Below are 15,273 nucleotides of genomic sequence, written 5' to 3'. Positions count from 1 at the left end.
AACTACAGAGTAAACTACTAAGCTAATTATCAAATATAAAATAAATTACTTCTACTACTATTGTATAATAATGTATAAAAATACAGCTAAGTATTAATATATTAATAAAGAAATATCTAACATTATTTTAATTTAATCATTCATTAAAAATCATATTATTGTTAATGTCTTACATGAACAAACGCGTGAAACACGTAAAGTAACATTAAACAAAAAGCATACAAACCCAAATCTAAGTAAAAATAAGTTAGATTGTAAGTTAATTATTTAATATTGTTTTCAATTACCATATGCAACAACTACAAGTATATTGAAAAAAAAAATATGAATGATTGGGAATTAAAATCCTCTAAGAATTAGATCAATGAGAGAAGTTAAGAACACCCATATAAAATTTATCATTTCATTACTCTGCTCTTCAACCTTCAAGAGGCATTACAATGTTTATTTTTTTTAAAGCATAGCAGCTCACTTCAAGAACAATTTCCTCTGCATCTATTCATTCTATGCTACGAACAATGAAGCACGAAGAGTGCACTACCGTGTATTTCTACTGTCGTTGACAATGACCCTCGAATTACTCCAAAATCTTTTCCACTCCAAACTTCTCTGCCTCGACACGAAGTTGTGTTTAGATTTTTCTGAGGAAGTACCTTAGCCATATCTGATATCTTTGCAGATATTACTGCCTTCTCTTGGTTTAGATTGAAAAATGCAACATATATCTCTCCTGGATAAACAACAAACCTGAAAATTAGTATATAAAACCAAATTTCAACCTTTCAAATGAATTAGTATGAGTTTTCGAAGGAACCAATTCCAAACCTTGTCTCCCAGTTGCAATCCAAGAGCGAATTCCGATGGTAGTGGTTTCGGCTGCATTTAGAAAAGTTTAAAGTAAGGGTAATGAAATTGGTCTTATTTTACAATAAAAGCTTCAAGTTCAAGTATGTTACTTTTACCTGAGTTTACTACAGCACAGAGACCCGAATAGTTGCTGATGAGTGCCCCATTTTCGTTCCATTTCCACATCTGTTAAGATCAAAACAGAAAATGTTATAAAGCTTCATTTAAACTAGAAAAATAGAAAGATACCAACTTTGTTAACAATCAGAAGAAGTCATACTGCATGACATTCTGATAGAAACATAATTATAAGGACTGCGTAGAAGACGAGAATTTCCACAAAAACCCACAAGATGCTACTTTTCATCCGCCTAAACTAGTTATTGATAGCTTAAATATATGTGTAAGTTGACAAGAGAAATATAAATGGTATTTTTGTGAAAAGAAAACTTAGAGAAAAACTATGGGCAGTAGCCCATCTTTTGGCTTGTGATTAAAATAAACCATATACCTGGTTGGCGTCCCATCTGCAAGGTGAGAATGGGGAATCCCACATTTCTTTTGCAGATAGTTTCTTTCTTGAAGAAGCATCCAAGCAAAACTCCAGTCCGTCACTTGCAAAAGAATGGAGCTTCGTTTGCTTATAAATAATATCTTCGTCCCTACATTGCCATTTATAGTGTCAAAAGCAAAAGTGGAAGCACTAGAAACGTATTACTACCAACTATGAAGCACAAAAATAAAAATGCTAAAATGAGAAACGTCAAAACAGAAAACAAAGAAACAATATTATCTATAAGAATAGGTTATAAATATAGAGTTTCGGAAGCGTTTCCAAAATCGAAAAATGAAATGCTGAAACATAGGATTCGAAATATTTCCATGCAACATAAACTGCGCATAACATGTTTTAAGGAGAAGTGTCTTTACGAATTCAGAAGAGGCTTTCTCTTGTACAAGCATAAAGGTTCATGACTTCCCAAGTTCTCCATCCAGCATATCTGTTTTTCATCTTGGTCAAAATCCACAATTGACCAACCATTTGCATCGGGATCTTTGCAGCTAGTGCGACCTAAAACACGTGTCGGCAAGGTATTCACATCCATCTGAAATCTTTTTGACCGTAATGTGAAAGCCATATGTTTGTTACTGCTACTGACATAAGGAAACTACAAATACAACAAAATAATACATCAGAACTACTATTTTGACAGTTAAATTCCAGGTATAAGAAAAAAAGATTTTATTTACCTCTTTATTATTTGAACTAAAAGAATTTATTTCTAGAATGGTAGGATTAGTGATCAAATTATAGGTGGTCTCGTCCAGCTTTCTAACGTCTCCGCCAAACATGAGAGGAGACTTGGCCATTGCCCACAAAGTCATCTATAATTAGACGTACGTCAAAATCAAGAAAGTAGCTCATTTAGCAGGTAATAGAATAATAGATTATAGATGATATATTCATATATGGATGCCTGTCCGTACCTGAGTTTTCTGCTCATCCAAATTAAGGTTACATCTTCGATGAGGACCTTCATTAGAGCCTAGAAAAGACATAATTGTGTTGAATTTACTAAGAGATTTCCATCTCTTCTAGAAAGAGTCGTAAAAAGCTTCAATGTACTCATTTTTGCATAGCAACATATTCTATGTTGCGGGAACTTGTACCCTATCTCCCTAATATCTGTTTATATCACAAGTGCCAAAAAAATAGTATGAAATAGAAAGACAATCTCAAAATTTGCTTCACCTTGATCGGTAAGCCATCCCAAGGGTAGCATATCTAAGTCGGGCCACGATTTCCCCAACAAACCCTCAGCACCAATCATATTAGCAGTAGAGAAATCTCTGAGACAAATAAAAGTAAGGAAGAATCAAGCACTAGATGTTAAGTAATCAAACTTCAATATTTAATATGAAATCTAAGCTCGTGGACTATAAAAAGTTCACTCCACCTTGCAACATCAAAATGAGATGCTACATCTCTCCAATTATCCCAATCATCTCCTGTTATCCTGTACATGTTAACTAGCCCACTTATTTCCTTGGCCATGGTAGGCGTCACGCTTGTTCCAGGAGACAGAGAATAAAGAATGGGGCGATCTAGACTTTTCAGAACCTGAAAAATTGCTTCATGAAACATCTTGCTCCATTAATTTGGATGTTAAATCTCTTCGCTACTAGAAACAACTCCATACCTCTGATACATATGTTATCTCCTCGATATCCAAGTCATCACCAAATACACAATCATTTTTTACTGCAAAAGAACAGAAGAAAAGAGCTCCATATGTTAGATTAGATCGAAATTAAGCTTCTAAAGAAAAAAATGACCTGATAAAATTGTTTGGACGTGATTCATAGATGGTGCTATAAATCAAAAATGTCACAAGTCAATACTCAGTGTTATCTTTGAAACAAGCAAAATGTCAACATAGCTGAGGTTAACGTGTTTGCAACCTCGTGTTTGGCAAGTAAATTGGACATAATCCTTGCTTCCAACTTAACAAACCAGTATAACATTATAGAATAAGTTCACATGTGTTGATAGATACATTGTAAGTACACTATCTAGCTCTCTAATTACATCTGACAGAACCTAATGGAGCTCATAGTTCAGAATGTGGTGACAAAAATAAATAATTACCGAAATCAACACCCCACTCAGCATACTGCGAATAAAGCGACCGCAAGAAAGTTCTTCCTGCTTCCAACTTTGGATTAACACTCATGAAACCATGTTTCATCCACGCACAAGTTCTCTCCTTGATCCCTATGTCCTGTGCCCTCCATTGTCGACCAGAATCTTCATAAGCGCCTCCCTACCGAATAAGTCAAATAAAATAAAATAAAAAAATCTTAGACATGTTCTCGTAAATTCTACTTTTGGAAAGGAAAAATGGATTGATTTACGATAGATAACAATTGATTATTGAATAGTACCTTGGTAATATCGAGAATGGGGGTATTAGCATTGTATGCTTGTGTACTTATTCCTCTCATGATATGGATCCCAAACTTCAGACCCATGCTATGAACTTTCTTGGCTACTTCTGTGAATCCTTTTCCACCTTTTGAAGAAGGCCATCGATCTGGGTCGGGAATCATCCTTCCCCATTCATCAATCACATCGAACCCAAGCGAATCAACATAAGCACCTGGCACTTTCCTCCTATACCAAAGGTAATCTACAACAACATACTGCACAATAAAGCACGAATAAAGACGGAAACAATTATATTGTATCCACAGAACACATATTCATTCTCATTCTTCAAAAAACATGAACCCCCAAAAGAATTTATACCTCATACCCATGAGGTTTTAAACTTTTCGAAACAATCTCAGCACTTTGCAAGAACTCATCCTCAGAAATAGTCCAGCAAAATGAATCATAAGAATTCCAGCCTCTAGGCGGTAAGCTTGCGTGTTCCGTCTCAGATGAAACCCTGATATATTTCATTAGAAAACACATTGTCACATAATAGACACAATGAAAGAACTAAATACTGTTCAATTCAATACAAACGCTCTAGGTAGCACAGACACTTCATTCAATCGACATATCCCGTCTGGGAAACATGTCGGGATCAGACACGAAATTCATTTTTTACATACAAAAACCTTAAAACAACACTGTTTTACTGTATACGTGTCCACGTGTCCGTTAATGTGTCCATGTCCATGCTACCTAGCAAACTCTTCAATGCCCAGTTATAATGTCTTACAACACTAGGGTTAGGACTGTAAGAAGATTAATGAGACACTATGATCAACCACTGAAAATCATCCGAGCTAAGTTTTTTTTTTCCTTTTTTCAAGAAACCCTCTTAATTTCTTTGTCAAACAAGCTAGAAATTTTAGCAAGATATAATCTTTATTTGTGGTCCTCAAAAGAATTTAATAGTTGCCACAATTAACAATTTTAGCAAGATGTGATCTTTACACTGACAAACTACAGAAGGTGAGCTAAAAATCAGATTATTCAGATACGAAAAGTTGCCATCGTTATCACCAAACAAACTAAATCAATCAAACAGCACCCACATAGATACTAATGAAAACAAAATGAATTGAAACAGAGAGAAATACAAGAACCTGTAGAGAGAAACAGCCAAGAAAATTAGCAGAGAGCTCAAAAATTTGATCTTCATAATTATTTCATATTCATATCCAGTAGACTGAGCTTTATCCAGTCTTCCTTATTATACATACAATACAATTCGTGCAACAAATTAATAATATGTTATCTATGATAGTAGACAGAGTTTAGATTTTTGTTTATTTGATGTGTTTAATCAAACTTCTAATTTTGCATACCATTAGCATCATAATTGGGAAAGAAATTGATTAGCTAATATTTCTTAAATGTGACATAAATCTTTAATGGCTCATAAACTTTATTGCCTTTTGTAAATTTGATATCAGCTTTTAATTCTTTAAGATGCTAATTTTTTAATTTTTACAATTTCAAACATCAAACAATTATTCGCTCAAAAATTGTTGTATGAAAAGTGTATATTCCGGTGGCCACATAAGTATTTCAATCAAAATTAGTCAGCGTTTACAATTGCAAAAATAGTGATAGTTCATGGTTTAAAGTGCAAAAGTTAAAAAATTGTGTTAAAAATGTAAAATACGTTAAAATTAATTAAGCTTTCTTTAATCCAATTGATTAGTGTCTCTTCTGTCTGCTGATGTGATCCTAAGTACGAGAGATGTCGATGTCCAAAAATTTCATGTTTGGACCACTTTCTACTCTTACCATATTACCTCTATTAGTCAGCTACTGATATCTACCAGTAACCAGTGTACAAAAAACTGAACCAAATCCAATAATTAAACAAATAAATTTGGTTCGATGTCATTGAAGTTATGAAAAAAATAACTTTATTCGATTTATTTTGACTTCTAAAAAAATTAATTATATTTTAGCATAAACCAACTAAAAAATCAACCAAAACAACTAATTTAATTCAAGTTAATATGAGAGAGTTTACATTCATATAAATTCAGTTCTGTTTAATTAAAAAAAATAAATCTTGATTTAACTTCATTCCAATACACATCCCTACCTCACTAAACAATTTGGAAATATTTTCAGCCGTAGTAAATTAGTGATGATACATTTCCATTGATAAATAAATCATTCATAAAAAACCAAATAATTTGCACATTTCAATTAATAATTTACAGTATCTAAACAGATAAATAAATGTCTAGTACGCAACTGCTATATTTTTATCTATCGTTTTTCAGACAACATTGCACAACATCCCAGCACAAGAAAAACAAAAATGTGGACTAGTTACCGTATAAATCTTCCTGTTACCAAGCCATATTCTGCTAATGCACAACATCTTCTGTAGAATTCTAACCATTCCTATCGACCGCTCTTCAGTTTCTTCCTTCCTAGTACAACAGTCCATGAGCGGTTTTTTAACAGACAATGCATCATTGTCGCAATAAATTAGCGGTGAAACTTTTAGCTAGGTGGTCAAGCTCTACACATACAAGGGGTCAGAGGGTTTTCCCAGAGGTCGTAATTGGGGAAGGTCTCTTCAGGCAGTCCAGTTCGTGTTTGGTGGGTAACGATAACATCTTCTACAAATGTTGCCCAACCCATATAGGGGTCTCCGAAAGATTTAGACATTAACCCCTTGTCTGGTTTTATGGATTTCTGGCGGTGCCCCATGTATCTACGTGCTCCAATTATTAATTTAGCAAAGTTGCCACCGTGAGTCATCACAAAAACATCAGACTTGAGGCAAACCAAGAAGTCTAGAGCTGCCAAGCTGGTTACATGCTTCCTAAAACCATCCAACTCTTCCTTGGTAGCCAACTCCTCCTTTGTCGCCTGCGATTAAGCCCCAAACAAGTCAAAAACGATATAAAACGATAATTTTTAAAAGGAATTTCCATAGTATATTCTTTCTTATATTCTGGTTTGCATTCCGTGGTAGTTCAACCAACAAGAAAAGCTAAAAATGAATTTAGGTTCAACCAACAAGAAAAGCTAAAAGTGAATTTAGCTTCAGAATTTTGAGTCTACCAATCAATTACAGAAACAAACAATACCACTTTTATTTCCTATTCCAGTATGATTTCCTTTTCCCAAATACCACTAATGTTTGTGAGTAGGTGTCTGCATGTTATTTGGGGACACGCAATTTTTATCATCTTTATAATATTGCTACGCATCACACAAGGCCGAATTTGTAAAAATGATAAATATGAGAATTATTTGTTATGTCCTGCACATAGTACTAATCTTCTTATTTAGTCTTAGTAAACACCCATAGATGTATTAATTGTAAGAAAACATATGTTTTCTTAATGCCGAGTCACTGCACTTCGTAAATAGGGAATGGTATAAAATCATTTCAAATAATAGGACAAACAAGAACTCAGGCCTTACCAGATTTGGGAACATGTTCCTCAGAGGAGCCATTCGATTTTGTCCACCATAGACCTGGCCAGAAGCTACATATATCTGAGTTTCCTTAGGATACCCCATTGCCCGAAGAATAACTGCCACTTCCTCAGGTTCAAGAGGGCACCGACCTTCTTTTCGCTTCATAAGGGCAAGTTGCCAGAGATGGCTACCATTCTGCAAGAAAGATCATCAGAAAACACATAATATATCCCGGTTCAAGCTGGGTTTGAATCATAAGCAGGAAGCTATAAATTTAGTACCTTGTATCGCCTAGGCCATTCTTTCTTTCTGTACTCTGCCATTACAGCTTTCTCCTCTCTAGTCCCCACAAAATCACAAAATGACAGACCAACCATCCCTTTCTCGAATCTAAGATGGAGAGCCCTGTGTTACAAATAGGAATTATTAGATACATAAATTTAGAATAAACAGCTAAATCATGTCAAAATCCGATACTAGTGTCACGTACATGTAAGGATTTGAACTTCCAGTACGGTTTCTCATCCTTGATACTAATGAATCAGCCATCTGCTCTATTTTAGGAAGAAACTTCAGGGCGTGATAATTCACCCTGCATCTCAGCCTGTTGATTTCTTGAGGAACATTATCATATCTGAATGCAGCACAATACATAAATAAACAAATTAGAAAAGAGAATGAATAATCCAATGCTTATTTTTTAAGTAAATCTAAAAACCTGTTGTTAGCATAGCATCCCAGAGATTCTGACAAACAGGTCTTACCCAAGTCGATCAACAAAAGGCTTTAGGGCCATTATCTTCTTCTCCTTGATTCGAGGTAGCACATTATCAATGTAGAATTGAGCAGGTGCATATTTTGGAATGTTTTTCACCGTCCGCCTATAACATATATTGTTAGATGTTTTCGGCAATGGATGCCAATTGCAATATATTCAGGTTCATATATCTACAGCTCTGAAATATTAGATGAGATCGGGCCAATAAATCCTAATCTTGATTAAACATGGAAGTGAAAGTTTAAAGAATCAAACCTGATGCTCGAGAACAGTTCTGATTTGTCAGTAAACCACTCTGGTATATCACGAACAATTTGTACATCATCCTTCAAATAGTCAATAAAATGATCGACATCAAAAATGTCTTCAAATTTCCTGCACATGTAAATTAAATAAGTATTAAAAATATACAAGTATTTGAGTTCCAAAATCATTATATACAAAGGAACTTGTGAAATGTAAGCTTCATCAGTATTAACAGTATCATAACACGCTTAAACAGACTAGCCATAATATCTTACGTTTGGTCTTTCCAGATCTGGTCTTGTTTCAAAACAGGCAAAATAAGGGTGGCATTCAAAATTTTGGCAACAGCCACTGCATTGCATATCTGCACACCAATTTACAGAGATTCAATTAGTCTGAAGCTTATTAAATGAGTAAATAAAAGACATAATTTCTAACAATCATTGAAAGAAAGTTCATTTAGCTCAAAGCTGAAGAGGCATATGAGAACAAAGAAAAGTTAAACTAGCATATTTGTTAAGGTCGGGCATTGATGCATTGCATTAGCAAAAGACACTAGCAATTTGAAAGCCAAACCCACATCACCATAACAAGTTGATTGCAAAAAAAATAAAATTATTCCAACAGTTAAATGAAACGAGCCTACATATGATACACTTGTAATAACAGTACTATGGTAGTCACCTAAAATCCCCTATCTAGAATATGTGAGCTAGACAACATTGCGTGAGATCTTTTTTACTACTTGAGATATCCCAAAAGACGCAAAGGCTTGCCTTAGATCCAGAGAGCACAAAAGAAGTTACCAGTGATTCTTCTTTTCCCCAAGGGATTCTGCCAGTTGCAGTTATATTCCTATTTAAATCAAGGAGAAAGAAACTGTACCAAATCCAGGACATATAGTATAAAACACTCCATATCTTACAGCAATTTTATGAGGCAACATAATTAATAACAAGTTCAAGACATCTATATCTTTGAAAAGGTAAAAAGGTGTACATGTTCATAGAGAGAGAAAGGGACGGGCCAGATAGAAAGGGAGGAAAAAAGAGAACTAAAAAAGGAACATAAAACACTAGAAATATAAAGGAGAAGAGGAGAGAAAATCTCTCAAGAGATATATCTAGAATATTGGCTAAAGATGCAATGCACTTTTATTAGCCACAGCTTCACAAAATTACAACCAGAACAAAACTTAAACAAGAAATTTCTCAATAACACAGCTTGAAGTACAGATTTCATACAGCGATTCTTTGCTGATTCAGACCACCCTCAGCATGGATAAAAATGTAACCATTTGTTTCATTCTCTGGAGGAAGATCTGCAAAAATTTAAGAAGAGTTGAAAATCCAACACAAGATAGATAAAGGAAACAAATAAGCTAGAGCATGAAAGGAACAAGTTACTTTTCCATTAGATGCGTTAAGGGTCATGCCTGTCTTTAGAATAGAATCAAGAAAAAAAACTACAGATTCTTGTTTGGAAAGATATAAATCGAAAACATAAGAATAAGACATATTACAATTGCATAAACTCTAAAATTCATTCCGCTACTATTCACATCATTCCCTAGAGTATGGAATCCAAAAGAATGAACTATGAACTGACTCAAGATGGAACATCAGCACCAGTTGAAATCATAAAGCTGTGAACCAAAATCGCACTACTACTACATAGCATATCAAAGTAGATAAAACATAAGTAAAATTCTATAATCACAAAACATTTATGTATTCAAATAACGCACATCATCCATGCATTGTTTGTTTTGGCAATATGCAGAAACAAATCACCTGAGATCGCACCATCCCGCCGCTCAGCACAAGGCTTCCAAGAGGTGGTTGCAGAATACGGATTCTCCCATAGCGAAGCAGGTTCCTTAACCTAACAAATAAACAAATTATACGAAAATCGACAAATAATAATAATAATAATCAAACACTGCACAAATTGAGATGACATAGTAACATACTTTGGGACAATGAAGCACAATCCCTTCCTTTTTACACAAATATGGAGCATTCTACAGATACATTATCAATCAAATAACAAATTAGTACACATTCACAATAATTATACACAAATTACACAAAATTGATAATACAAAGGACTTACTAATCGATGATATATTGAAAAGACGGAGAATAATGCGGCAATAAGGATAATAAATAGCAGAAATAACGAGATCCTGGAGTTGTACGGAGAATAAGCCCTAAGATCGTCGCTAAAAGAGAGAGGTAGAAAAGACAACCAAAACGGACGGTCACGATCTCTCGAGAAAGAGTGACGAGAGTAATGGTCGTCGTCGTCGTTGACATCGGCGTTGTCGTTGTTATGAGTAATTAGAGGCGATGCGTCGTCGTCTTTTCTCATAGGCGAGTTAGTAGCAGAAGCGGCTGCTGATCTGGCACCGAGTGAACCGGAGTGTCTCAGCTCCGCCATTGCTCGTTTTGGACTGAACGACATTTCTCCGACTGTCGTTTTGTTCAGATCGGAGTTGCTTTGTGTGAAACTATTGCTTCTACTGAGGATATTTTAGTCCATTCAGAAGAAATAATATAAGCTTTCCGGCGCCGATTCAGGCCAAAACATGACCAAATTCAAGCGGACTCCATTATAATGAACTGAATTTTTAAATTCAGAGCTCGAATCTCTACTGAAACTCGATTGTTCTTCAGTTTTAGGAGCTCAAGAGCTTGAACATGAGTAGATATAAATAAGAGCATCTCCACTCTAGTGCCAAAATACCTCACAATGCTATAATTTAGCATTTAGTATAAAAAACACATCTCCATTGCACTTCTATTTCATGTGCTAAATTTAGCATATGCTAAACTTTGTGCCAAATTTGTTAGAAAGTTTAGCATATGCTAAATTTTATTATATCTAAATTATTTACAGATTTGCCATTAATAATGATAATCACTTATAAAATTATAAATTTAGCATTTAGTTTAGCATTTTGCAATGGAGTAAATTTTAATAATATGTGCTATATGTAGCATTTTATCTTATTTTGTGCTAAAAATAGCATAAAAAATACAACATGAAATGGAGATGCTCTAAGGGGTTTTTAATGTTTCCTTATTAGCTATTGTCTTAACTTAACCGATTATTAGGTCCTTAAACTATCTATCTTTCTATTATTTGATTCCTAAACTAAATTTCGTCTGCTTTTAGTCCATAAACTCGGAAAAATCGTATGTTCAAATCCTTCGATGAATCTTTGTTGAACGGTACTTTAGTTATGTGTCTTAACAAGTAACTCGCCATTTTTTAGCGTGAATCACATGCTCTCTTAATGGAAGGATTTAAAGACACGTATTTTATAAATAGGCCTAATGTCTTAAAAAAACCCGACCTTTTAGCCCATTTTCAATTATACCCTGACGTTGAAAATTTGTCAATTTTACCCTATTTTGCATTTTTGTGTTTCAATTGTACCCTGAAATATTAAATTAACGTCTTTTTTACTTGGAAAAAATTAAAAACATCCTCCATGTCTAGCATATATTAATTGTATGTTTTTAAAATTTATTTAAATTTAGTTAAATTAATTAAGAATTTATAATACTGTTAATTTGATTATGGTTTTTAGTTAGTTTTTAATAATAAAGGACTTATTTGTACTTTTTTGAAGAAAAAAGAATTTGATTTCATCTTTAGACTTAGTTAATTGAATGATTACATCATTTAAGTAAAAAAAATTAACAAAAATTAAAAAATTGGGGTACAATTGAAAACGGAAAATTCAAAAGTGGGTAAAATTGACAATTTTTCAACGTCGGGGTGGAATTGAAAAAAAGTCTAAAGGTGAGGGGTTTTTGAGTGATTAGGCCTTATAAGTATATCTATACTATATATAAAAGCACGTATGGGGGGGGGGGGCAGGCAAATTTACTGAATAATCCTTTTCAGTTTACTAATAAATAAAGGTCTTATAGTCATTAACTAATTGGTTATTTAATTAATCACTATTGTAATTAAAGTCCTAATTAGAATAGGTAGCTAAATTATCTCCAATTTAGTTTTTAATATGCAAAAAATAACTAAATTGTCTCCAAATTAGTAGGAATATCTATCTTTTAGTTTGATTGAACTACAAAATTAAAATACTATATTAAGTCAATATATTATTATTTAAATTTCTATCTTATTATTTTTTAAAGATATTATTAATAAAATTAAGTTAATTATTTAATTATGGTTATTATAAAACCAAAAGAAGAATAAATTCAGTATGGAAAAAAATTTAATAACTGAATATATTATATTTACTTTCACAATTTTTTATAACTAATTTAATATTAATTATAAATAAAAAATTGATATAATTATAATAAATTTATTAATATGTTTATTGACGAGTTACGTTACGAGCCACGTGCATAGCACGTAATGCGAAACTAGTAGATCAAAAAGAGACTAAATTTAATTTAAAAACCGATTAGTCAAAAGATACTTATTTATGGACTTAATAATCGGTTTATCCTTAACTATTTAATTCCGTCTTCTAAAATTTACTTTTCACATTTTAATCGTTCAAATTTTGGCATTATCTAGCCTATGGCCGTTTTTATATATAAAAATATTAAATATGTATAAAATAAACAATAATTTCTCTGATACGACGCCAAAAACGATTTATCAACTGCAAAATGCTAAAAAATTAAAAAGTTAAGATATACAATGCATTTTAAAAAATGAATTTAAATAGTTAAAAAATAAAATGTTGGTATTTAATATGCAAATAATTTGAGAAATTGGATTCAAACTCCATTGCAGCCCTGACCTCTTTTCTCTGGGCCGGTTACAGCCCAATACCCACCAATAAAAGAGCCAAAAAAGCCCTAGAAATCCCAAACACAATCGGAAAAACAGAAGCAAAATGAACACCATTACAGCACTAAGACAAGCGTGTTCTTCAACAATCTCAAATCTCAACCCGTATCGGATTCAACAATGGCGGGGGATCCGAGTGAAGGTATACGACGGGAATTTGGACAGAGCGTTACAAGTATTGCAGAGGAAGATGCAATCCAGCGGAATGGAGCGGCTGATAAAGCGTGAACAGCTTCATCATATCAGAAATTCCGAGAAACGCGTTCTGGCTCGGAAGCTTTTGCAGCGGAAGATTCAGTCTCAAGAATTGGCTCGTAAACTTAAGGCTATTCTCATCAAGAAAGTCAGGTAAATTATTATTAGTGTTCTTGATTAGAAGTTGAGTATTTAGGGTTTAGAGAAGTTTAAATCGGGAGATTTTTGGTTTAAAATGTAATTGTAATTACTGTACTAGGATTGTTGAATAACTTAACATGCTATATTATATATTATATATTTGCATCATAACTTTATAAGTGACATTTTAGTGTGAATTGGATGAATAGAACCTATATAGCCGCCGGTGATTAATTTGGAATTGAGGGTTAGTTTAGTTGAATTCTGAACCTATGACTAGCTAGGTTGCACGGCGGAACGGCTTTATTTTAAGGTTTCCTAAATTCCTTTGTTAAAATTGAAGTTTTGTGTCCAAAACGCCAAGTGTCCGACACGTTTCCGAAACAGGGTATGTTGATTATGTGAAGTGTCTGTGCTACCTAGATGACTAGTATTGTCTTTGTCGTTTTTTAAGTATTTATGTACAAGTGCATGTATATTAGTACTTGAGGATGGTGTTTTCCTGTATTGGAGGAAGTCCTTATAGTGTTGTGTTGTTAGGTGGTATTTTCAGATCTTATTTTTGCTGTCATTGTTGTCAAATTGCTCTGTGTAAATAACTAAATATATCTCATTATCAGTGCGATATGAGAAAACATGTTGCGTAATTCAAATACGCTTGTTGCAAAAGCCTTGACATGTAATTTATTAGAGATATATGAACTAGAATTGTTGTTTGCGCCGCTAATGGTAGGTAGAGATAGCGCTTAAACTAAAGTCGGTTGCCTTCTACTGGTCTTGATGAAGATGTTTGTTGAATGCTGTTTATTAACCTTAAGGAAGTAAAGAAAATCTCGTCTTTGTGATGTTACTTAGAGGCTTGTTACAAATCTTGGAATCATCAGAAGATAGTCTACTGTTTTTTCCCTTTTGTTTACTTAATCTTTTTCATATAGCTTTGATAGTTAGTCTACTTGTTTTTTCCTTTTGTTTACTTAATCTTTTTCATATAGCTTTGCTTGTTGCTGTTTTTTCTGTAAGTCATTTTATTGTATGATTCTTGATTGATTACAGTGTAATTTGTTACTGATTTGGTAATTGATTTTGCAGGGGTCTGTGAGCGCAGCTTCAGATTACTTTTTTTGTTGTGACGCTGACCACGGTAGTTGATCTTTTGCAGAACTCAGAGGTTACTTGCACATTCTCTTTTACTTGGCAGATGACATTGCTCTACAGTTGATACACACTTGAGTTTGCTGTGAACTTTTGATAAATTTCATGTCGTTTGAGACTAAAAGAGCTAGTATTGTAATTCAAATTGTTTTGTGGCTGCAACATAAAGTTAGCATTAGGATCATAGAGCGGAGTTGAAATGCGGTAAATCATCGAAAGATAATCGCAAAAGACGCCTCGTTTTCTCCTTGTGGGGAAGCAATTTCTGCTGAATTAAGGCTCAAAACTATAAAATGTGTTGAGCAGATGATTTATTATGAACCTTTGGGAGAAAGTAAATCATAGTGAAAATCTGCAATTATTGGTTGTATTGCCTGTTTCTAATTTGCATGAGCTACCGATCCAGGAAAAGAATCTAATTACTGCTTATGTTCATTAACAACTCATGTTTTAGATTTTAAAATTTTACACCAGAACTTTCAAATATAAACGACTTAAGTGGCAATTTGCCTCCTCAACTTGTAAGCAATAAGTAATTAACATAAAAATTAACTTTGTGGGAAAATTAGTCACGAACTTGATATTTATAATTTTATGGGCAATTAACCCTATTTGGGCATTTGTTTACAAGTTGAGAGGGCAAATTGCCAATTTA

The 15,273-nt window shown here is 33.5% G+C and overlaps 3 protein-coding genes across 5 annotated transcripts; 1 reads left to right on the top strand and 2 right to left on the bottom strand.

Annotated features, from left to right (window-relative positions):
• Nucleotides 1–387: 387 nt before the first annotated feature.
• LOC126656492 (uncharacterized) lies at nucleotides 388–5,074 on the bottom strand. 2 transcript variants are annotated; one of them, XM_050351072.2, is made up of 14 exons: nucleotides 4,948–5,074; nucleotides 4,157–4,298; nucleotides 3,793–4,050; nucleotides 3,497–3,671; nucleotides 3,048–3,109; nucleotides 2,805–2,968; nucleotides 2,600–2,697; nucleotides 2,335–2,393; nucleotides 2,098–2,232; nucleotides 1,777–2,015; nucleotides 1,358–1,508; nucleotides 963–1,032; nucleotides 826–876; nucleotides 388–730 (listed from the first exon to the last, which is right to left on the bottom strand). In XM_050351072.2, the coding sequence occupies exons 1-14, from the start codon at nucleotides 5,001–5,003 to the stop codon at nucleotides 510–512; spliced, it is 1,881 nt and encodes a 626-aa protein (XP_050207029.1). In that variant the 5' UTR covers nucleotides 5,004–5,074; the 3' UTR covers nucleotides 388–509. The 2 variants fall into 2 exon arrangements, with proteins under 2 accessions (XP_050207029.1, XP_050207028.1); XM_050351071.2 differs by having other exon boundaries at nucleotides 957–1,032; nucleotides 4,948–5,070.
• Nucleotides 5,075–6,002: 928 nt separating this feature from the next.
• Nucleotides 6,003–11,002, bottom strand: LOC126656009 (protein PECTIC ARABINOGALACTAN SYNTHESIS-RELATED). The gene is made up of 11 exons (XM_050350443.2): nucleotides 10,404–11,002; nucleotides 10,261–10,311; nucleotides 10,082–10,172; nucleotides 9,533–9,609; nucleotides 8,564–8,652; nucleotides 8,298–8,417; nucleotides 8,029–8,145; nucleotides 7,755–7,898; nucleotides 7,546–7,669; nucleotides 7,268–7,459; nucleotides 6,003–6,706 (listed from the first exon to the last, which is right to left on the bottom strand). The coding sequence occupies exons 1-11, from the start codon at nucleotides 10,752–10,754 to the stop codon at nucleotides 6,347–6,349; spliced, it is 1,716 nt and encodes a 571-aa protein (XP_050206400.1). The 5' UTR covers nucleotides 10,755–11,002; the 3' UTR covers nucleotides 6,003–6,346.
• A 2,134-nt stretch (nucleotides 11,003–13,136) lies between these two features.
• Nucleotides 13,137–15,002, top strand: LOC126654676 (uncharacterized). 2 transcript variants are annotated; one of them, XM_050348613.2, is made up of 2 exons: nucleotides 13,137–13,478; nucleotides 14,626–15,002. In XM_050348613.2, exons 1-2 carry the CDS (start codon nucleotides 13,177–13,179, stop codon nucleotides 14,666–14,668), a joined length of 345 nt encoding a protein of 114 aa, XP_050204570.1. In that variant the 5' UTR covers nucleotides 13,137–13,176; the 3' UTR covers nucleotides 14,669–15,002. The 2 variants fall into 2 exon arrangements, with proteins under 2 accessions (XP_050204570.1, XP_050204571.1); XM_050348614.2 differs by having other exon boundaries at nucleotides 13,138–13,478; nucleotides 14,556–15,002.
• Nucleotides 15,003–15,273: the final 271 nt, after the last annotated feature.

This window comes from Mercurialis annua, linkage group LG7 (assembly GCF_937616625.2).
Source record: "Mercurialis annua linkage group LG7, ddMerAnnu1.2, whole genome shotgun sequence".
Classification (NCBI taxonomy): domain Eukaryota; kingdom Viridiplantae; phylum Streptophyta; class Magnoliopsida; order Malpighiales; family Euphorbiaceae; genus Mercurialis; species Mercurialis annua.
This window is presented reverse-complemented; position numbering and strand designations above follow the sequence as displayed.